Below are 25233 nucleotides of genomic sequence, written 5' to 3'. Positions count from 1 at the left end.
AAATTGGTGCAGAGGTTCGAGCCCTGGTTACGTCTTTCGGATGGTGACGTTAAAGGTCGGTCCCAGACGTAAATAATCACTTCTGATTGATACACGTCTGACAAAACTCAAACACACACATTCTTTTTACGAGCGCCTTGCTAAATAGATTTATGTGAAACGAAGCTCCGTTATTGGTCAGAAGTTATTGGAATACTTCATGACGGGGAACGAATCCGAATAATATAATACTGGATGCGATACGGTTTGAATGTGGTCACACTGAGTTATCTAATTTTAGCACCCCACTTGCTTGATGACCTCAATTTATTTGGGAGAAGCGTCTCTGTTTAAAATTTATCTTCTTTTAATCACACGTCACTTTTGAATATAAAAAACGGACCCTCAGTCCCTCAACCCTAAAAAATACACATTCCGGTAATTTGACAAGGATGACGTTACATAGCCCCCACAAGATTACTAGCCCCCCCCCACCTGCGTGAAAAGAAATTACCGTCCCTGCTCTGAAATACCATATTTAGTTATTTTCTCTTTTTTCCCTTGGTAATGTCACTCTGTATATTGGCCAATTATATACCGGGTACTCGAATATATTGTGATTTCTGTGGCTCATACAAGTACACTTCAGACTCGTACACTCTTAAAAATGTTGGGAACATACTGTCCACACAACAATCGGTTAATTTTTTTTTAAATCAAATTCTGGAAAGTTTTGAACCAGTAATGTGTGCTTTGGGTGAAAACTACACAGTATTGGTTGAAAAATACCCAGAGTTGGATAGTTTTTTTTAACGAATGTTGTGTGTGGATAGTATTTTACCCAACATTTTAAGAGTGTACAAATGACGTAGAGAGGCATACAATTAATTTTTAGGGCACAACAACGTGTGTGCGAGACTCCCCCAACAAAAATGCTAAAATAAAAATAGACAAATAAATGAATAAAATAAAAGGAAATAAATAAATAGATAAAATAAGATAAGTAGAGAGCCTGCGAAAGTATTCCCCTTTTTATATTAAAATATGCTGTGATAGATTTAGATGTATAAACAGTGATTTTTTAAAACCATTTTTAATTTCTTTACAGTCGTTCTATTTATTTTTCCTACTTTTGACATTTTAAGGGTCCGGTGCCCCGGGAAATCTTTGTGTCAGTGTTCACATGGTTCATGAGTATACTTGTTACGTTATCCAAAGCAGAATCATTATGCGTTAGTTTGTTCCCCAAGAAAAAATAGTTTACCAGGATAGAGGCATTATTCAATTTTTTTTTAGCCGGACATATTCGGGCTTTTTTATTTTCATGTATAGTCTCACCCACTCCCCAGAGCAATGTTTTGTCACAGATATTCAACTAACATTGTTTTTGGAAAAGCAACAAGAAATTCCTCCATGTCTTTCTAATTACACCTATAGGACTGGAAAGACTGCATTTTTTTTGAAAGCCCCATTGTAATATTTGGACCCCCACACGTTCTTTATTAAATCAAAACATCGTAAATCATTTGGGAAATTCTTTTAACAACAATGTAGTTTTATTTCTATTGTTTTCCATGATTGGAGGGGGGGGGGGGTATACTCAGAGCTGAGGATAGGGTGTATATATCGTTTGCTGCCAACTTAAACAGGTGTTCATATAATCATATTAAATGAATTAAACGCGCATATTATTAAGAAAACGCAGAAGAACAACAAAATGATTATATTAATCAAGTTTTCTTCTTCGCTTCTTTTGCATCTACCCGTCGCATCACACATCCGATTTTAAGCGATTAACACTGCCGAGAATTATAATGAAGCTGTCTTGACGGCATTTTTAATTAATTAAGTCAAACTCTATAACATTAATCTTAATTTTTCAAGAATTACCTGGAAATCAATTTATAATTCGGATTTCAAAAAGTGAAATTTAAAGCATTTTTTGTTATCATAAACAGGACAGTATCTCACTTGATCTAAATTTGTATTAATTACACTGACACACAGATGTTAAAAAAAATTGACGTTGATGTTTTTGAATAGGATATTTCTCTAATCGATTCGAGTGCCAGGCGCGTTTTTTTTTATTATATCACATTATGCTTTATGGTGAGCAGAAAGTTTTTAGACATTCCAGATTCATTCCCCTTTGTTTTGTTATTCTTCCCATTTGGCTTTGCTTCCCGTTCTATTCCCAATTTTGCCTTTTTTAGTCATGGAGAGGGTGGGTGGGGGGTGCGCTTCGGCCCACTCGACCACTCTGGACAAAGACACTATTGAAATGAAACGCATGAGCACGGACAGAGAGTATTTAGAGCACCTTCTTATCCAGTATTTTAGAGCACTTTTTTATTTCAGTATCTATACAGAATTTTCATATTTCAAAGAAATCGTCACCACTTGCAAACTATTCTCTCAACATTTCATTTTTCTCTCGCAGTTAAAATAATATTTCGCACTCAGTTTATGCTGCTTGAGTCTTGATCCCTCAGTACCGTCGGCGGTTCTGTCCATGTGTACACCATTCTTCTAGTTCTGCATATATTTGTTACTTTGATTGTTTACTCATTACCTTAAAACAATGTGCATTTAGATGTTTTATGTATTTTTTAAAAAACTTCTGTGTTGGTCACTACCATTCTTTTAATTTATGGGTAAATAAAAAAATATATGAGGGGTCCACGACTTACAAGCTTCGCTTCTCTGTGGACCTCTCCATTTCCAGCCAAATATTCACGCAACTAGTGTTCAGAATACTGATTTATTTTATAATTCTGTGTTCAAAATTCTGATTTTTCTCTTGTATGCACTGATCTTTGATTGTTTTCAGTACTTATGATACTAATACCAATTTTGGTTTTCTTTGTTCTAAATGAGAAAAAGTAAAACTGACACTGAATGCAAATGTACGCATGTCTTGATTGTAATGGATAATGATAATGAAAAGAGAGAGAAATAATATAAATCTGGCCTTCGTAATTCTTTTACATAAAACTAGGCCTTCACTCTCTTTTTGTGCCATTAAATCTGAATCTATAGGGTTACACCTACAATTCATTCAATAAATCAATAGACTAATTTATTATAACTCAAATAAAGAAGAAATAAACAATTGATTTGTCCCGGGTTGATTTGATACTTGTAGGAGAGAAAAGTTTTGTCAATTTTACATCTAGACATCAGTAATAGAGGGGACGTGGTATTTTGGTATTGGAGTAAAAATGATTAAATATGTTCTGTTTATTATAATTAATATGGACATACCCCATTGTATTTATGGTCAAACTAAAGGCACACAACAAACATGATAACGTTTTTCCCACAACTATGTGCTAATTGGATCGATATTCTCCGACTCTTGCATTTATCTTTTTTGTTCTCATTGTTTCATCTTTAATCCTATTTCTACCCTTTTCGTTCTAGTATATGAAAGGCTGATGGACTGCAAGGAAAAGATCTGCGTTAGGCGGCTTGTAACCCGTTATTCAATTAAAAATGGGATTGAATGTTACAATTATTTCTTGTACATGAGTAATAGTATTACTACACCGCGGTAATACCCTTGGTTCTCATGAAAGATGTTTGGTCCGTTAGCTTTTAGTACGAACAACATAAAAAAACCCTCTCCACTTAATCCTTCTATTCATAGAATCCTTCTTTCAGATCGTGAAAGCCGGGATTTATTTGGCCAAAAGCTCTCAAACCTTGAAATACCAAGTTGCTTAGAGTTTCTATTGAAAATTACGTTTTCGCGCAGACGACAACAGCGAGATAAAATTTTGTTACCAACATCTCCGTGTATCACCCGTGCGTAATCGCACAGTGTATTGGGTTGTACATCTACATGTAGAACAAATCAGTGCACGCGCAAGACATGGAGGAACTTTCGGCCGCATCTCCGGCAGCTCAGTTTCTTGGAAGATAATGGAACATAAACGACGAATAAAATGTCGGTCTACGGCTTCTCAAAAACCTTCACCTTGATTAAATGTTTTCTTCTTATATCTGTGATTAACCTAGTATCAGGTAAGTGAGATGACAGTGATTAAAGGCATTGATTTTTAATCCAGTTTTCCGGAGGATTCTCTGCGGAGAAAGTTTGTTTTGGAAGGGGTGGCATCTGTATACACGGACTGCTGTGGAAACTTTTGACTATAGAATAGATCTGCATTGTACAATGTAGGGATAGGGAACCTGTTTAACAGTTATACTGATTTTGAGGTTAATTGAACATTACATCTGTACTATAAATTATCTTATTTTTACTCAGTGAATTCACATTTCGGTTTTTAATTCTTTAGTCTGAGAACAAATCTCAGAATATTTGTTATAAATGTATGAAATATTTGTTTGAAAATGATATGTATCAATATTTATGTCATTTCTGTTGGAAATAAATCTGAAAATGTAGTATGTCTAGTGATATTATCCTTTTAGGGAATAAGCTTGGCCTGGTAATTATGTTGGAACATGTTTGTTATTGAGTTATTTTAGAGTCATATTTAGTTTACTGTGGTCATTTTTTAAGAAATAAAATTATTCAATTGAAATGCTCCATCTTCAGAATCAGCACTCTGTGATGTTACGTCTACGAGATGTTTGTGTTTGTATTTTATACTTATTTCCAGTTTTATTTTCCATGGTGGAATTATAGCATTGTCAGTTGAACTAAAAAAAATATATATCATTAACTGACCATGACTACAAAAATAGATTTAAATGAATGTAAATGATGTGAATAAAAATGCTCATGTGATGAATAATAATGAAAATTACGAATGATAATTTGCTCTTTGTTTTGCACACTGGATGATTTCTAACTTCTGGTGGGATATTAATGAAAACTACAATATTTTCTTTGAATCTAGATTTCGATGTGTTGAGTTCATTTAATATTGAAATAGTTAATTATCTTACAAATACTACTTATAGAACAATACCCATATAAGAATTATAAATGGGAGGGAACTAATTATTGCATTAATCTCTTTGTTCAAATTAATTAGATGAATATGTAAAATTGGCATGCAAAGTATTAACAATGATAATGGTGACAGCAATAATGAAAAAAGGAAAAAAGGAACAGCAACCACAATAATGATAATAATAATGCATGTATAATGATAATATAAGCAATAATATTGATAACTCTTAAAGAAATAATCAATAACTTTGTGGAAAATATGATGACAGCGGTGAATTAATTTAGTGAATGAAAACATACAAAAATTTTCATTGAAAAAGTCAGATTTCATACCATAATGCATCGTACAATGCTATTTGGACTAAGGCAACTTCATAAAGGGGTTCTTTTGTTCTACGAGTAGGCCTATTTGTGTACATGTATATGACCAAACGTGTATACTGGATTGCAACATATGTTAATTTCTTTATTCTATGCCTTCTCATATTCTAGGTTCACAGTGGTACAGAGGATGTGCTTGGTCCACTATAACAACATCAGATCCAAGTTATGTTGCGCAACAAAATATTGCTGCCACACCTACCACCTGTTGCTCACAGTGCTATCAAAATGGGTAAGCATCTTTTATAGTTTAAACAAATTTCACCATAAATGGTTTAAAAAACAACCTGTAGTTATTCTACCATTGTTGATTTATTCTCAGATGCATGTGTCCAATTTCGTAGTGTAGTGTAGTGTAGTAGTGGAGTGTAGTGTAGTGTAGTCATTCTTATTATTTCAACTATTTAATGATTTTTGATTTGGTTGTAGATTTTTATATAAAGGGGAAATTCACACTGAAAACAATATTGTTCCTCAGAAAATATGAGATCTCCAAAATGTGTTATCACCATAAGCTGATTATCTGTCTATGAATTTACATGTATGCATATTTTTATTTTGATCTCACATACATAAAGCTCTTTGTCATTTGATATAATTTTCAAAAAAGTAATGTCTTCTCCTAAATGATATTACTTGTGGATTTGATAAAATCTGACACATAATTTTATACAAATTTTCATTTAAAAAAAAAGATAAAAAAGGATATATAGTATTCAATAATCATGGACCATTTCCATTGAAAAAGAGCAATTTGTGGAATATCATTTTTCCAAAACTAATAAATACTAATAAATTTCTATGATTGTTTTGCTTTAAGTGAAAACAGCTTGTCTTCTTGATGGTAATCGTTTCTGTAACTCTTTACCCTGAAGTGTTATTTTTTTAATGAAAAAATCAACCACGGCAGCGGATTATTAAATGTGTACATGATCATAATTTCATTGTTTTTTTCAGAAGAAATTTTGGCCAAAACATGAATATATGAAACAGCCAAACAATTCATTATTTATTTTCAGAAGAAATTTTGGCAAAAACAGGAATATATATATAGTACTCATACAAACGGCCAAGCATTTCATAATTCATTTTCAGAAGAAAGTCTGGCAAAAGCATGATGGAAAGATCATAATGTAAAATGGTTTGGAAGAAAGTGGTATCTAAAACCAGATTAATATCTAAACCATAGAAAATAACAACAACATGTTTATTTTCATTAAGAGTGCAGAACAGCATAATTATTCTTGAAGGTTCCAGAAAAGGACCAGAGAGTGGACTTTATGAACATGATTTTTTATTTCCTTGATTAGGCAGTAAAAAGCTGTGATCATTCCTTAGTTCCTTCATATTGATTATTAAAATGCCTTATTATTGAATGAGGCAAAATAATATGGGAAAAAAAAGTGCTGTAATTGAAAAGAATAAATTTTTTATTGCTGTTATTATTGCATTTCTTTGTTGAAGAGTGGTGCTCTGGGCTGAAAATATTTATATCTGAATAAATAGATAAAAAATTCACGGAGCAAAATGCTGAAAATTTGATCAAAATCTGATAACAAATAGCAAAGTTATTGAATTTTAAAGTTTAGCAATATATTGTGAAGAAAGTTATGTGCACGTTGTCATGAATATTCATTAGATGGGCTGATGATCCCACTTTAATTTTTCTTGTGTTATTACATGAAATCATGATTGTTTCATTTTTCATGTACATTTGTGAATGATATGTCCCTTATAATGAAATAAATCTCAGCAATGAATATCTAATGCATTTATCAATTGTTAATTCCAATATTTTTGGTTCTTGAAGGAAACAATTGAATAAACCAAAATTCATATAATAAAATACAAAAGAACAAGTTGGGATATGACATTACCAGTTTGCTCATTGATTATTCATGAAGACATGCCCAGAAGTCCAGAACTATTTCACCGGAATAACGTAAATCTTTAAATGCCATACTAATTCCTTGGCTATATAGTATCAATAGAAATTGTGCAGTATATATATTCACCATTATTATTGTCATTTTTTTTCATTTCCAGGTATGACTATGCAGCCATTGGGAATGATATGTGTTGGTGCGGTAATAATGTTGAAACAGTGTTTGAAGCATCTGACAATCTCTGCAATGAAATGTAAGTGATAATTTTTGTCTGTTATGGAATGTTGTTTTGTAAATAAAGATTTATGTCAAAAATTTTGATAGATGGAGTTGTAAAATTGATTTCAAATTTGATTCTGTAACTAGTCAAATGTATTCTGTTTCAAAAAGAATTTTATAGACGTAAAAGACAGAAATTATATTTTTGTATTTTCAGATTACTCCAGAATATTAATTAGAGATATCTAATTGATATTTTGATATATCTGATTAATATTTTTTTCACTATATTGACTATTGATCTGGTCAATGCGACCTACCTTACATTTTGATTGATGATTGTAAGAGCAATTAAAAAAACATAAACTTTAATGCTGGTGTTTGTCAGAGGAATTATGAGTTTCATTTGTGTTTTTTCTGATTTTATTGCTTGCTTGATTGAAATACATACATGTACCTGGGGGCAGGGGCATGTACTTACATGTAGAGTAGTATGAGGTGTGAGCTTCAATTTCTCTGGAAAAGTTTAATAAATAATTTCAGATAATTTCATCTCTTTGGCTTGTAATGTTCCATTTGTGACAGGCTTATTAGTAATTATTAGTATTAGTATTACAAGATTGTTTTAAACTAGCCTCAGCTCTTTAGTATGTGATGGCCCACAATATGAAAATCAATCAATTCTTAGGATGTTTATTTCAAATACTTTTGAAAATGCTGACCCTATGATGAAACCTACTAAAATTGCCCCAAACTGGGCAAGCTTAACCATTACTTGGTTTACAGGGAAAAAAGAGACCCACAGCAACCCATTTTTGTGTCATTTCTGAGTAAAATACGAAATCGGTGACATAAAAATTTAATATCTTCAGTAGACTTGACAGTATCTCAGGGTTTACTGTTATCTGTTACACAGTATTGTAATGACTATTGTGCATTGCGAATTTACAATTTAATCTCTTGATCATTTCTATATTAATATATATTTTTTAGCCCAAATAACAATTGCATTCAAACCTTTTCAACCTGCTTATAAATCTGAGTTTCACATTTCTTTCATATCAATTTTCATTTTGTCTTGAAAGATTTTTTAGCATTGCAGGGTTTATCTTGTTAAGAATATGTATGGACTGCAATGTAAATTACATGTACTTATTGAGATGATGATTTAGATTGCTGATTTGTTATTAAACCTTTAAATGGCTGAAATCCTCTTTATGTCAAAGAAATCTATTAGATAAATCTTCCTTTTTTTCAGATGTGAAGAAGAAAGACCCCATTTATTATGTGGCAGTACAGATACAGTCAGTATCTATGCCACAGAAGGTCCATACCTTCTCCAGCTCTCCCTCTCGAAAGGATCCACTATGGTGCAGACTGGTATCACATCTCTCTTTGATGCCAGAATAGAACTTGCAGCTGCTACTGACATAGAACTTGGTAAGTGTCTGATGAATATGGGGATACTTCTTCATTGGAGTTATTTTTTCTGAATTAATGTGGATATTATTTTTGTGTCAGGCCTTTTCTGTTGGGAGGTTTCACTAAATAAAGTGAGAAGGAATTAATGGAGGTGAAAAAAAATGACACAGATGGATCTCCCAAAGAAACACTCAAGCCACCTACTTTAGATAAATTCAAACTCAATACATGGACTTATATGGTAATCACTTTCACACAATTATTCCAAGGGTGTATGTTCCAAGCCATTCTCTAGAATTGATACTGAAATCAATATTAACATTGATGGAACATTCTTATATTCTGCTGTTTACTCCTTTATTGAAGTCCATCACTACTTTATAGCTGTTTATAATTTTGGTGGCAGCGGTGGGATGTTAGCTTTCTATACACCTGACAATCAAATACATGTGTTTGCAAAGGGAATTTCATTTATAGATTGCCAAGAATGATAATGTATTTCAACTTTGTATTGCATTTCAAATACTAAGTTGATTATTTCTTGAGTAGTAAGTTATTTAAAGGTGTTTGCCACCTTAAAATTTACAAGTCATGTTCCTTGTATTTTTTTTGTCAATCTCCGTGTGGAAATTTATATTTTTATGTATTGTACTGTAGCTTAAACTGAAATTTGAATTTGCCTCTTAGTTGTCACTAAACAGGTTTACAAATGTAGAATTGAGTGTTTTTAATTGATCGGGTTGCATCTTAAAGGGAAGAGTTTATTTTTCTGATTTCTGCATTAATTTCATCAAGTTGAGCACATGTTTGTCGGGGAATGTGTTCCTTTGAGTATGTAAACTCAGGAAGCATTATAAACTAAGTTGCACATCTTCATGACAGTTTATTGAATAAAAAGGATTTTTTCAGTCAAAGTTTTAATAGAAAGTGTTAAAGGGTAATAAGAATTGTTTCATAGAAACATTTGAAACTTAAAAAATGTTGCATTGGATTATAAATGTATGATTTATTTTTCAGCACATATATTTATTTTGAAAGTTAAAACATATTTGCAATGATAGAGTATTGTTTGGTAGACTTAATTTGAAATGCATTGCATAGAGACAAATCAATTAATAATTGATGACATCATGATAGAATTTTGTATCCCCATGCAGATTCACACACAAAAAACATTTGCAGTTATAATAGGTGATATATTTTTCTCTGCTGTTATATGTTTCAAAACATTAAGGGTCTACAATCAATAATTGATTTTTTTTCAGCAACTGTTTGAATATTTGTGGAGATGATATCATCAATATATATATTTTGAAGAAAATTATTAGAAAAAAAAATCATTTTTTTTGTGCGGAAATTTAATCCAACAATAATTTGATTTATAAGTAATAGATTAATTGAAGGATGTGTATCAAATTATGTGCAATCAATAACTGATAATGCAGGTGACTATTATTTAATGTGAAGTGTATTAGAAAAAAATACAAGTACTGGGTATGATTATACATGTATTGTATATTGTATTGTTTGTTTGTGCAGGTCTTGTACTGAATTGTAATAAGTATTTTTTAGAGAAAGAGTAAGGACACCAATCTGCAATCATAATTTGTAGAATTTTAGATTATAGAACTTCTTTTATATACATTTTAGACAAAGTTTCCTTCTGCAGGTGGCGCATTCTTTTATTTGCAATTGCAATCAGTGAATGACAAGTAATATATTTTGTATCTACACTCTAAATTTCAAGGATCTATAATAAATCCAGATTGGCTGTGAATAGTGACCAGCCGTATTTTGAATTTTATTTTAAATCTTAAGGATTAAATTTTAAATCTCAAAAGATTTAAATTCAAATCTTTTTAAATCTAAATCTAATATTGGACTGGTCACTATTCACAGCCGATCTGGATTTGTTTTAAATCCTTGGAATTTAGAGTGGGACTAGGGGTGGATCCAGGATTTTCCAAGGGGGGGCGTATTTCCCTGAGGAGAATTTGACAAGCAAAAAAAAAGAAAGGTCCTCGCTTTCAAAGGGGGGGGGGGGGGAGGGGCACACTTGTGTTAGAAAGGCATTTTTACATTACAAATTTTGATTATGCCTCTCACGGCAGAGGGGGGGGGGGGGGAGGGGATGGGCCAGATGTTCCCCCTGGACCGCCAGTGGTTGGGACAAACTTCTCTGGTAAAGTGGCAATGGACTTTCCCTTTAATCATGGGAATTCTTCACTGACACCAGGGTTCACTGAACTCATATCATCTGTGTAAAATGTAACCATGGCAACAGAGCCAAGCATAGGTTAAGGATTCTTTAATGGTCCTGAATTATTTCATATTTGATTTATAGTATTTTTTCATTTCTTTCACTGAGAACTACCTAATACATGTACATGAAGTTTCTTGTGCATTCCATTTGTGTTCATTTTGGTTGTTGCTATGTTGCTCTTATGTAATTCATGTATTGAGCTATACAATTTATATTGCTGCTCTATATTGTTTTGATGTATAAAACAAGATAAAAAAGCGATAGTTTTCTTTATATGGTACATTTTTCTTTTGAACTTGGTTATTGTTTGTATATCCATCCATTGTGAAAACAGTTACAAATTTTTTATTAAAAAAAGGATAAGTGAGTTTTGTATACATGTACATCTGAAAAAAGTTAATTACTTTCTGCTCAAAACTGCAAGCTTATTTCTAAAATGCTAAAATCTTTTGTATCCTATTGAAAAAAGATGGGACTTCAATGCCTTGGCAAGTTTTTGTTAAAATAGATTGACTTTTGCCGCCTGCCATCGAAAGATGGGCTAGGTGGAGTATCCCCAGTGGACGTCAGCTGAGGATTTTTGGATTTGAATCCTGGTATCAAGTTAGTCTTCAGCTTCATCTGGAATGGAAGATACCCTGACAGAGGACCTATTGTCATCTGTATATCTATCTGGATTAAGAATTATCTCTTTGACTTTACAGAGAGATTCACCCTAAATCCAAAATTGTCTTTTCCTTTGAAAGGATAAAGACTTCCTTTTGTTCATTGTTTATAAAGCCATTACATTTTCTTACTCAAAACATGTGTTCTGAAATATCTTTTTAACTGGTGCGGATACACTTTAGTCTGAAAAGTTTGGAGGGATAAGTTAAACAAGAGGAAAAGATCTTCCCTCTTTACTTTCTTCTTCAAATAATTTGTGGAAGATGAACTTGGCTACGTGTATTTACATAATTATGTTTTATGGTGTATGCCTGTAAGCCCGTACATGTATATGATTTTGTAATGTCACATTATCTGTATTCCTGCATCTATTTTTTCCTGTTTTTTTTATCATCTCTATTTTTCAAAATACTTGTTAATACATGACTTAGAGAAAATTTTGTTAATGGTGAATTTGAATGGTTGAAATTGAACTCTATGATTTTTGTTATTTGTGTTCTTAAAGGGATGGTCCGGGCTGAAAATATTGATATCTTAATACATAGAGTAGAATTCACTAGGCAAAATGCCGAAAATTTCATCAAAATCGGATGACAAATAATAAAGTTATTGAAGTTCAAAGTTTTGCAATATTTTGTGAAAACAGTCGCCATGAATATTCATTAGGTGGGCTGATGATGTCACATCTCCACTTTTCGTTTTCTTATGTTATTACATAAAATCATAATTTTTTCATTTTGTCATACTTGTGTGAATAATGTGTCTCCCTTATAATGAAATAAGTTGCAGCAATAAATATACATGTACATGTATAATGCACTAAATCAGATGTCAATCCAATTTTTCTAGTTTTTTGGAGGAAAAATTTGAATAAGCCTAATTTCATATAATAAAATACAAAAGAACAAGTGGAGATGTGACATCATCAGCCCACCTAATGAATATTCATGATGACTGTTCTCACAAAATATTGCTAAATTTTAAAATTCAATAACTTTGATTTTTGTTATCCGATTTTGATGAAATTTTCGGCATTTTGCTTAGTGAATTCTACTCTATTTATCAAGCTATACATATTTTCATCCCGGACCATCCCTTTAAAATTGCATGTTTATGAAACTGTACTAAGAGGAAAACATTTGATTTCTTGAATACTTTTTATTACAATTTAAGCTTTAATACTTTGATTCTGTTTGAAAAGTCGTGAGAACTACAAACAAACAACATCCTTTGATCTTTCTCCAAATAGGTATTTCAAATGTGGCCGCTAGAGACCTAGAACATGTGAACTTCACCTGGTCAATCAACGGCAGCATGGTCAAGCAGTCCATTAAATCTGTCACTAATTCTTCCACTACATCCAGCCTCATATATACATTCCATCAAGTTGGAGTCTGGTTCATAGGTATGTTGGCATTGCAATTGTAACTTATATGAAATAATATATTGAGTAGCCTATTTTCATATGCGATACTGTATGATTTCTTTCCCAGTTGAATAATATCCATTTATCTTAGATCCCTTTCCTTTCTTTTTTTGGGGAAAAAATATTGTATTCAACTTTTGATGTACTTGTCTGCCTATAGTCTAGCATAAAAATATTATATAGTTGAAGTTGTGTAGAATTGTAAATATTCAAAGAGTGTCTGAGACTCAAACTTCTATCATTCTTTATTAATTATAATTGATTGGAATTGGAGCTGTAGGAAAACTATTGTGAATATATTGATGTAAAGTAAGACTTTTAAAATTGAAAAAAGGTTTGATTCAATAGACAAAAGAAAATTGAACTGAGAGTAGCAACAGAACTTAAAAAAAATCACTTGAGAAAGATACTTGGTTTTAGGAGATATTAAGGCAAAAATAAAACCTAAATCACAGAAAAGTTCCAGAATGTTTATAAAACATGTAGGCCTAATTCCACAAATCTATAACATTGCATACAGTCCATGTTCAGCCTGCTTACAGTAGCAGTTGAGGTTTTTGCTGTTTATTGCGAAACTTATTTGCTCGATGCAAACATTTCATTGGCTTCTTGGAACAATGATGCAGTGCTTGCTCTCTGTTCCCTTCTCTCTTTCTCTCTATCTCTATCACTCTTCACCTCTATACAGTGTTGGAGTAGACATGTACACTCTCGCTGACTTCTTTTCATCTGTTTGTGTGAATACTGTTGGATGAAGGGGGTGGGGGTGTTATGTAACTTTAACAAAAAGACTTGTTGATCATGGTGAATCTGGCAGAGTTATATCTCACTCCACAAAAGCTTACATTTGTAACTTTCAATTCGGGCAAGGATTTTGGAATCAAAAGTTTGATTGTTAAATCTAGACTGTATAAATCACTTCTTATATAATGGATGTTTTTTTAGTCAGCCACATCGTGGTTATGAAAATTGAATAGTTCCTCTTTACAAGGTGGATCGCCAACCTTTTTTGGATACATTGTTCTGATGTTGATAACTGCCACACAATATTACTTTAAATCAGTTTGGTTGGTAGAGGAGGATTTTTTTCCAAAAGCCTGTAGGCATACAAACATTTATTAGTGAGCACTGTCAAATAGTCAATGATGACTAAATTTATATATTTTCTATTGGCATTAAAGACGTAAAAGAATCCAGGCATGGACACTAGAGGTAGTTTTCAATCATATCTCATTTAATGGCTAGCTATTGGCCAGTATGGCCTTCATCTGGCCTATTTGTATTGAAACAAACAAAACAAAACAGAACAAAACCATACAAATGAAGTTGTATTCTTGTGGCATTAAATATAATGTACATGTATCCACATTTAGATATACCAGTTTTCATTTTATGTCATTTATAACTTACCATTTTCTCTTTTTCTGGATTTTTTCTGTTTTGATTCTTTTAATGCCCATATGACTAAATTTTCATGACAATGTCAATGATTCCATCTGATATATTTTAGGCAGCATCCCTTGTACATGATACCTGTGAAATGTAGGCCTTCTTGTTTCATAATTTAATTCTAGTGTAGTACAGGGTTTTAACAGTAGGTGGTTTCAGACCGCCTCGAAGTTCGCCAGTTCCAGGTATTCTCTGATCGGGAAATTTACCCCGATCAGAAAATACCAGGTATTTTGGTAATGTGAAAGCAAACTACGCGTAATTTCCCCGAAAGGAAATACCCGCTAAATAGTAGGTACTTGGCGAAATTACGAGAACTTTCGTGGGGATTTTTCCAAGGTCGCAGGTATTTTGGCGATGTGAAAGCAAATTACGGGAACTTTTAGCCCAGTGTGTCATTGGGCGCGGCGGCGTGGGTGGCTGCTGGGCTAGTGATTTTGAATCTCGCGCCTTGCCTGCTTATCAGACCATACTGCGCATGCTCGTAACTTCGGGAACTTATCCTGAAGGATGTGTTTCGGGGTGGTGTGAATGCAGGAATAATTAACGGGTATTTTTTAGCCTTAAAAAGTTCTCGTAATTTAACGGGGATTCTTGTGATCGAGGCGGTTTGAAACCACCTAGTTATACATTCCTAGTACTCTTCAACAGAGGCAGACCAGCAGACCTGTTGTCTGGTTGAGAATTTACTGGCCAACTCCCAGTTTTTAATGACTCAAAGCCATGCTGCATTCTTGGTAACATTCCATGCAAATTAGTTAAGGCACATCAATATTCTTATGAATGTAAATAAACATATCAAAAAGTACAACTGAATATTCAAATATATAAACAAAAGATATTCAAACAATATGCAAATTATCATCTACATGTAAGCTTGACTGCATCTACTACATATTATGACCAATCAGAAGGAGAGAGGTGGAAGGAGAGGGAGAGTAAAAGAGAGAGGATGGAAGAAAGCAGTATGAAGGATGGTGGAGTGATTTAATATAAAAAGAACCTTGTGTGAGGATTGAACAGCAGTCAATGTGTAAGAGGGAGAGAGAGAGATGTACATGGATGAAAAGGGTGAATATAAATGAGGGATATTCTATTAGAAAAAAAGGGATGATTCCTGAATAAGAGTGGAAAGAAATATAAGTACAAAATCAATCCCTACACTAGTTACTTCATGTAGGTAATGGATGGCATTTATTCATTTATTCAGAATTTTCAGACACATACTTGCATGAAGAATACATATGCATTGTGAAAAATTGCGAACACAAATATGCACAATGTAATTGTAATTAAGTATAAAATCTAGAACACTGTGGGCATAAAATACATAGTATATACATGTAGTTAGCCTTATGAATTGAAAAAAATGTTGCTCTACCTCTAAAAAAAATGAAGGACATAAATTACTTTTATTATTTTACACATTGAGCCTTTGGGAAATATATCCTTGCTAGCAAGGACAATTCAAAACAGATATTAGAAAATCAATCATTTTCAATCATTAGCTTGGACTTTTACAATTTGAATATACATAGATCTGCAAATATTAGACATTCCTAAAGTGTTTCAAAATTCTGTAAAGCTATTATCTATTGGAGTTAGATCAAGATCTTGGGGGTGTTGCAAGAAAATATTTATTATTTAAATTGATTATATCAAAATTGATTATATTAAAATCAATTGCAGATGTCTGTTAAAAATGTATAATTGATAGATCACTTGTAACTTAAATAGCAAATCGGTTCGAACTTCCTGTTTCAGAAAGCAGATAAGCAATTAAAAATTGAGCCAGGGCATATTAGTTGCTAGACCCAAAATTGACTTGCAACTTGCAACCCCCTATAAGTTAGAAATGTACATGGCTTACTGCCTCAAAGATGTAAAGGTTGTTCATTTTATTCTCTCTTTGCAGGAGTGACTGCCAGTAATGCCATCTCACATCGCACTGCCACAACAGTCCTTCACGTGGTTCAACCCGTGCCCTCCGACCTCCAGGTCATTCTACGGCCAGGTCAGGGCAACATCCCATCCTGCGTCCCCGAACATGACAACCTCATGTCCAATCTCCCTGCTGTTGCTGTCTTTGTTGACGAGCCTGCCGAATTTCAGGCTTACCTCTCGATTGGCATCAACTTGACATTTGATTGGTGGTTCAATGACGATGGGAGTCATGTGACCTCTGTGCCTTATTTGGAAGAGGGAGAGTCGTGTGATGTCATCACGTGTCTTCATTCCCATCAGGTAATATACTTTTGATCAAAAGAAAAAAAGTGAGATAGAAACCAGGATAGAGAAAGGGAGAAAGAGAGAGCAAAGTAAAAGATTGAACAAAAATTATCAAGGAAGAAAAAGAATGTGTTTGGCTGGAAGGGAGAGATGCTGTGTTTGATGTATGTGAAAAATGGTTGCCATTTAAAAAAATTCTTTTATGATTTATGAAAGAAAGGGAGATATGTGGGCCTAGGATAGTTTTTGCTCAGAAGGGGTGAAATTATCAAGTAAAGATACTGAAGCATCTGAATCAATAGGATTCATTCCGAATCATTTAATAACCCACGTGACTTAAGTGACCAAGTATTCCTACTTTAAGGAGACAATTCGACAATTTAATGCGAAACTTTCGATACTGACTATATCTAGGTGATATTTTAATTGTAAATACCATGAATGCATATCTGAACTATGATGATAATGTAGCCCCTTTGTCTTTGTATTCTCTCAGTAATTTCAGTAAAGAGGCCATGTATATAAAACCAATCTGTTCATATCATTTATCGAAATCATACCTACAGGCAACTGACTTTATTAAAAAGAACACAGTCTGTGATACAAATCAGTCTTGAATAGTCTTCATTATACTCCAATAAAGGTCATACTCAGGAGACTATGATTTTCAGGTTATGGGGAAACCACATCACAATGTCTGTCACCATCGCAATTATTGGAGCACAAGTCGCCCATTACAGCCGCTTTTCTCTTCAGATTACCCCAATGAAAGGGCAGTCTGTTGTGATTTGCTTGAAGTCAATTGCCACCAAACTAACATCATTTAACCTCAGATTTTGATCAGCTCAAAAGTCATACTACCCAAGATGTTGATTCTCATGTAGGCCTGCAATTTCATAATTTGATTTTTTGGTTAGTTTTCTACTGATACAATCTTGAGTACTGCGTGTTGGAATGTACCCCAGGGAGTGGAGAAAGTTCATACATTGTGTGCGGGCATGCCAGGATCTGATAACTGGTGGAATAATAATTGCACTGTAAAGCGCTAAAAACGTAATATTTCAAACACTATATAAATGTAGCTATTATTATTATCATTGTTTTAGTTGTTGTTGATAGTCTTGTATTTATCAAAATTATAAATTGTGTAGGGAGCCTACTCTGTAATTGTGCTTGATAATTATGTAGCCCTACAAGATAAGTAGTTTGATGTGAGATACAATGTCTGCATATTGATATCTTGAAAGTTGGTAGGATTATTTTAAATAAAATGAGAGAATATGCCAGACAGTGCATTTTACAATATGCTTAATACCATTTTTATTTATTCATCCTCAAATAGTCTTGAATCTTGATCATAATAGTGTGAACCCGGGAATAAAAACTGCCTTCATTATGTCCATAATTTTTGCAACTTATGCAGTTTGTCAAATAGTCCTGATTATCGTCATGGTAATCAATTGTGAAAGGGCACAAAATCTGATTGTTGTACACAGTGGTGCTGGGAATTTTGCATTGTGTTGAAAATATTGTACAAAAATGTTTGTGGTTCACTTGCATGATCATCACAGTGGACATTTTGACCTTTGTGGCAAAGTGAGATTGTGTTTTCTGGGGTTTTGTGGCCATTTAATATCCATATTTTGTTGAGATTTTGGAGTAACTTCTGTTGCTGTTCTGTGTATTTTGAGGAAAAATATGTTTTCCATGATTTTCCGTGTGAAATGCCACTTTCTGTTTCAAAAGGCCCTTTCCGTGAATTCCGTTTGTTTTTCGCGATCGCGGAAAATCACTGACCCTACAAGAGGGGAAAAAATCACTGTAAAAACCAGCAGTGCTAAAAAAACACCAGGTGCTTTCGTATATGTAAAATGGCCGCACTATCAGGCATGATGCAAGTTGAACACCAGTCAGCCCAACAGCCACTGGTACATCAACACCATCTAGTGCGAAAAAAACCTGATATGGGTATACACTCACAATTTGCTTATTGGAGTCAAAATTGAACCTGCTACACAGCACCACTTACTTAGAACACTGGTGTCCAGTGATATTTTATCATAGAAACCTAAATCAGTTATCTTTAGAATGCTAACAAGTCGGGGGGGGGGGGGGCACTTTCATTAATGAGTGGATACCAGGCGCAACCATGAGGTTTCGAAAAGCACCCTTAAGAAGTATTTTCAGTATTCTGAAAGTGCCCCTTAAAGGAGAATGAAACCATTGGAACAAGATAGCTTGTGTGAAAACAGAAAAATCAAAGAAACAGATCAACAAAAGTTTGAGAGAAATCGGACAATAAATGAGAAAGTTATGAGCATTTAAATATTGCAATCACTAATGCTACATGGAGATCCTCCCATTGGCAATGCGGCAAGGATGTGTGATGTCACTGATGAACAACTCTCCCCATTACTTTAGTATATATTTCACTTGAATTGCCTCTTTTATCACATCTATCCATAGATCATGTGTTCTTTCTACATGAGGGCATGTAATACATATTTTTTTTAAAATACATCATGGATAAAGAGTTTGTATCATCATAAGAAAAAGCAAAAAGAGACATTTTGAGGGTATTTTATAGTCCACCAAAAGGAAAGTTGTTCATCAGTGACATCACACATCCTTGTCGCATTGCCAATGGGAGGATCTCCATAGCATTAGTGATTGCAATATTTAAATGCTCATAACTTTCTCATTTATTGTCCGATTTTTCTCAAACTTTCTTTATTCTTATTCTTTGATTTTTCTGCTTCTACACAAGTCTATTTGTTCCAAAGGTTTCATTCCCCTTTAACAAGTATTGGAAACAAAATAGTACCCTTGACAAGCATTTCCTGAATTGACCCCCTAAACAAGTAAAGCGCTATTTTAAATGTTATGCCACGGACGTGATCAGGGACGTCGGCTTTTCCTCTAATTACATTGGGTCTCTCACACACCTAGGTCAAATCCTTAACACGTAGTGTTGGGGCAAAAAGTACATCATTTATAAAGCATTTGTCTTTTTTAATACCCTCTCAAATTTGACCGTAAACACGTAGCTTTCCTAGCAAAATATAAACCCTTTTTTCAGTATTTTAGGGTTTTTGACACCCTTATTATGTTACCTACGTTACATGCCCAATCGTTAAAAAGAGATCCCTTTTACTTGTTTCTTTGGTCGCGCCTGGTATCCACTCGCCAGTGGAAGTGGCCCCCCTGGGAATGAGTCCTACTTTATAATTTTGATAACTACATGTAGGCCTATGAGTTTCATGATTATTTATTGGATAATCTTTTCACAAACAATATTCTCCCTCAACGATGGATGTTGGAGGTCTGTGCCTGCGAGTGACCTACATTTTGTATTGTTATTGAAACCCCAACTTATACAATAGAATCCCAGATTGTCTAATAAATAGACACTTGTTCCTTAAGAACTACAATAATGTTATTTTACAGGGGGTCATATAAAATTCATGAGATGGATATACAAACAGACTAAAAAATCATAAGATGCAAACAATGTGCTGACACCATTAAAGTGTCGTTAATCCAATCTCTATTGTATAAAGGCATTCCTAGGGTTAGGGGTAGTGCCACCGGTATTTTGATGAAGGGGGGGGGGAAAGATGACCTATTTTATTTCCCAATTGAATTACATGAATAATACAGAGTTGATTGACCTACAAATCTCTTTAAATTCTTTTTTTATTCCGTGCTACCCTTTCTTCACCCTTTTCTTCCCCCTTTTCTTCTTTTTAAAGTCTACTTTTTTCCCCCTTCTTTTTTAAATCTACATATATTTTTTTCTTTTCTAAAAGAACCATGGTGTGGGGTGTCAAACCGATGCACTCCCCTTCCTTTAGCGCGTCCTCTGCGTGGGCTGCATTTATAGTGAGAACTAATAACCCATTTTTATCTGCTTAAACAGTTTTAGATGTTAATGTATCAGCAGGTGACAGTTAAACCATTCCTTTGTGGCTAATTTACCTTATGAGAGGGTAACATGAGGACAATGCATGGGAGGCGTTCTGCTTTTGATTGAACTCCGCTACGTCTGTCCGTATGTGCCCTGGTTTTGAAACAATGATCATGAATTCTTTTGCTGATCAGGGCCCCAACTTCCAAAGGGTTGTGATCGATCTCATCAGTCTCAAAGGAGAAGCCCGCCTTGATGAAAACTTTATTGTAAAAATACCCCAAAAGTTGAAATGTTGGTGAAGGTTTGAGGAAAATCCATCAAAGATTTAAAAAGTTATTAGACTTTCAATGTTTTTTGATTTGTGACTTCGTATGCAAGCATCTTCCCTGCATACAGCAATATGTGTTAAAAAAATCAATGAAATGTCATTTAAAAAAAAAAGGTAAAATGTTTTTCAGTATATCAACAGACAGTTTATTTCACACCTGTTCCTGAAAGAGAAAAAAGTCTTGAAATATTGAAAAATGATACTTTTGCATTTTTCATTCAATAACATATGGAGCAGCTGCTTGTATGTGATGTTACAAATCAAATACGTAAAATTCTAATAACTTTCTTAATCTTGGATAGATTTTATCAAACCTTCAATATATTTATGATATTTCCTGATATTTTTTGAAACAGACTTGTCTTCTGGGTGAACTCATCCCATAAATATGAATATCATTCACAGTCATATCGGAAATAAACTAATTTTCCCTTTTGGAAAAAGAGAAACACAAATCACACTGATTTGCCAAAATATTGATGCAGACCCAGAGTGTCAGAGAAGTAGCAAAAGTAGCATATTATGTAATCAGTCGAGGTTCATTGGTGATTTGTAAAATAAAAGATTATGAAACATTTGGTAGCTTTATAAGTAGAATCGTCTAAAATACAACAACCTTGATCAGAATTTTGTTCAAGTTTAATGTTATACCAATCTGACAGTTATATTGGTAAACTCCAAACTCTTTAAATTCTAAACTGTAGTTACACATGTTGTTGATCATTTTTTTTAATACTGAAATTCCTAAGACTTGACGTTAGAATTACAATAGTTCCATGAGAACACAGTCATTACTAAAAGATTGATGATATCAGATCTTTGATGATATATGAGGATGGGTAGGAATTGTGTGGAGGATATCTCATCCAAACATCCCATTCATCACTTCTTCATATTTTCTGAATGATGCCGCCACTAGATAAAAGTTCAGATTACAACATAATCTCAAGGACAGGACAATGTTTGACTTAAAAGCAATCTTAGAATGATTTTAAGTATGCCTTAGTCGAGCAAAAAAAAATATTAAATTTAGTAGGCCTGTTATTAAGAAAGTAGGAAGTACACTGTGGAAATGAGCTCTCTAATTTTTGTTTCCAAACATATCTACAGGAATAAAATGTGCTACTATGTGTTGAAAATCAAACGAGCATAAATTTGTAAATCTTTCAAATATTAAAGAATTGTAGTCTTAACATGAGGAAATAAAGATTTCAGTCTAATATTTTTTTTTTTAATTTGAGATTGAATTTAAGAGGAAATCTCTACTTTCACTTAAGACAAACTATGCTTAATGAAACATTCATGCATGGCAGAATACAAATGATAAAATCTGAGTCGTGTCAGAAGTGATTGTTCAGTAACTCATTTTTGAATCTGCATTTACTCTCATACCGAAATTTAGTAAAATATAGGACCAAAGATCTAATAAAATACAGTAACAAAGAGCATCCAATAAATGCTAATGTGCTATCAATTTCTTACACTCAATTATTGCATCCTTACTTATCTTGACCAGTTTTTCTGCCCAGGTTTATTAATTTACTGTGAAAATTCAAACTATTTTTGCTCACATTTATCTACCCTTTCATATATTATTATAATGAGGAAGATAACCAAGCTTCTGCTTCATATTAATATAAATAAAATATCAATAAATCCTTTGCATATATGCTGAAAAATGGTCTGTAATCCTGGGTCATTTTTTCTGGGACACACTGTATATCTTTAATAGACAAATTGGTTTTTTTTATATAGATTTCAGGCCAAGATGGAGATATGAAGAGGGTGGCTTTGACATTTAGTGTGGGTGGGTTATTTGTATGTCTGCAAACCGCCACACAGAAGTGAATTTAAAGACCACCCTGGAACAGAAATGCTGAAAGACTTGAAATGAAATTATGTAATTAGAAAAGTTATAATTAAATATTTCATTTATTAAACGTCAAGTCCACCCCTGTTAAATAATAATTGGAATAAATAGAGAAAAATCAAACTAGCCTAGTGCTGAACATTTCATCAAAATCAGATGTAAAATAAGAAAGTTGTGGCATTTAAAAGTTTCACTTATTTTTCACAAAACAGTGATATGCACAACTCTGTGAAATGCAAATGAGTCAGTCGATGATGTCCATCACTCACTATTTCTTTTGTTTCTATTGTTTGAATTATACAATATTTCATTTTTTAGAGATTTGACCATAGGGACCGACTTGACTGAATTATATAGCACTAAACAATGCTAATTCCACTTGTTCACGGAGGAATTGATCACCGTTTCAATTGATATTGAGGAGAAAATTAGAGTATTTCATATTTCATATAATAAAATACAAAAGAAACAGTGAGTGGATGATGTCATCAGTCTCCTCATTTGCATACCAACCAGGATGTGCATATAAATCTTTTATGAAATTAAGCGAAACTTTAAAATGTCACTTTCTTATTTTACATCCGATTTTGATGAAATTTTCAGTCTTATGCTTGTTGGATTTTTCTCTTTTTATTCAAATCAAGTTTTTGTTGGGGTGGACTTGTCCTTTAAGTTTAGTCAGAAAGTAAGCAGAACTCTCTATGAAATCTCCATCTCCATTATAATTATTGGTCTTTGAACTAGATCGTGGTTTCATGGCATTAATGTGGAACAACTATGTATTTAATGGTTTCGTGTGAGGATTTTCATGGGAGCAAAGTTATGCAATGTCCTGATGTCCTCCAAATTCAACAAATAAATAATTGTTGATCTGTAATTTTGTGGGTTTTGGAAAGGAAGATTTTGCATCACTTTTTTGTGAAAGAGAAAATGAGAAAGTCAAATATTGCTTTATTGTAATTCATGTACAAAAATATTTCCATTACATTGATGAAGACCCAGTTTTACTTTTGAGTACGTCCTTTAATCCTCAGTTTTCTGAATGGAAATGGGGAGAAAATTTTCATCTTTTTCTAAATGACCTTTCACCACTTATCTAGAAGGACAGACAATCAGATGGGTTATGTTGACAATTGATTCTTTGAAAAGCAATGCTCTGAGGAAAAGATTTATTGACAGCCCCCAAAGATAAACTCAGTTTTGCTTCAAAAGAAACAGCCATTTAAGAAATGAACAAACCTGCTTAATGAAAGATGGGAGAATTTGCCGACATTCCTCAGAATTTTATAGATTACTTGAAAGAAAGAAGATGCTGCTGTCAACAGCTATAGATAATTTCATGGTCCAATCTTAAACTTCGGCACAGTGACCCTTAGTATCTTCTTTTTATCTGTATTTTCTGTGTGGGTGTAATATTTCTGTTCTATTTTACAAAAAAAAGCATTATTATTATAGTTGATAGAGGGACATTTCTTGTATATTTATAATTCTATGTCATTTTTCTGTCTGAGAAATATTCCACCCAAATGCCCACACATTCATTCAGTCATATTTTTAAAATTTTATTGTAACCATCAAGTAAAAGAAATTGTTTTCAATCGCAACTGACAAAGTCCAATAGGTGGGCACAGAGTGACGTCACATCTGCTTAACGACGACAGCACTGCCCTAGTGCGATAAAAACAAAGTATAAGAAATACAATGAAATAATGTCATAAACAGCACTGAAATTTTCAGAAAGATTCATAAACTGTAAGGGTCGCTAGTGCATTGTTTTTATCAGCAGGTCAGTTGCTAGGGCTCAAGATTAAAAATGCCCGGATGTTCACCCCTGCCTATTGATTGATTGATTTTATTCGTCAAGAATATCACATGAGATTAAAATGAAATTGAGGAATACCTTGACAGGATAGCCCATGAAAGCCGAAAGGCTGATTTCCAATGGGGTCCTATAATTAGTATAAAATATTAAAATATTGTAACAAAAAGTATAAACTACGATAAGTACTGGAATATGGTAAAAAATAAAAAAAATGAAATACATACATACATATCCATTAGTCAAATAATTTGCAAACATCTGAAGCAAACAATAATCTTCCTAATATGTGAAACAAGATTATATTTTAACTTACCCTATTTATTTATTTATTTTGTTTTATTTATTTTATACTGCAGGGTAGACCTGTTCAGTTCTTAAAACTGCTTTACAAAGGCGCCCTGCAGTTAAAATACGTGTCAAGATAACTATAAAATATATCATCAAAAAATAATCAACGTC

At 33.2% G+C, this 25233-nt stretch overlaps 1 protein-coding gene across 1 annotated transcript in view; it reads left to right on the top strand.

Annotated features, from left to right (window-relative positions):
* Positions 1-3724: 3724 nt before the first annotated feature.
* The window catches only part of LOC121426107 (polycystic kidney disease protein 1-like 1), a 115127-nt gene continuing 93618 nt past the window's right edge, over positions 3725-25233 (top strand). The window contains exons 1-6 of the mRNA XM_041622270.1: positions 3725-4005; positions 5396-5516; positions 7331-7423; positions 8648-8829; positions 12990-13145; positions 16531-16859. Coding sequence (XP_041478204.1) covers positions 3927-4005; positions 5396-5516; positions 7331-7423; positions 8648-8829; positions 12990-13145; positions 16531-16859 — 960 coding nt within the window. The 5' untranslated portion in view covers positions 3725-3926. The remainder of the gene's footprint in view (positions 4006-5395; positions 5517-7330; positions 7424-8647; positions 8830-12989; positions 13146-16530; positions 16860-25233) is intronic.

This window comes from Lytechinus variegatus, chromosome 13, assembly GCF_018143015.1.
Source record: "Lytechinus variegatus isolate NC3 chromosome 13, Lvar_3.0, whole genome shotgun sequence".
Lineage (NCBI taxonomy): Eukaryota > Metazoa > Echinodermata > Echinoidea > Temnopleuroida > Toxopneustidae > Lytechinus > Lytechinus variegatus.
Note: the sequence above shows the minus strand (reverse complement) of the source record. Positions and strands in the feature narration are given on the sequence as shown.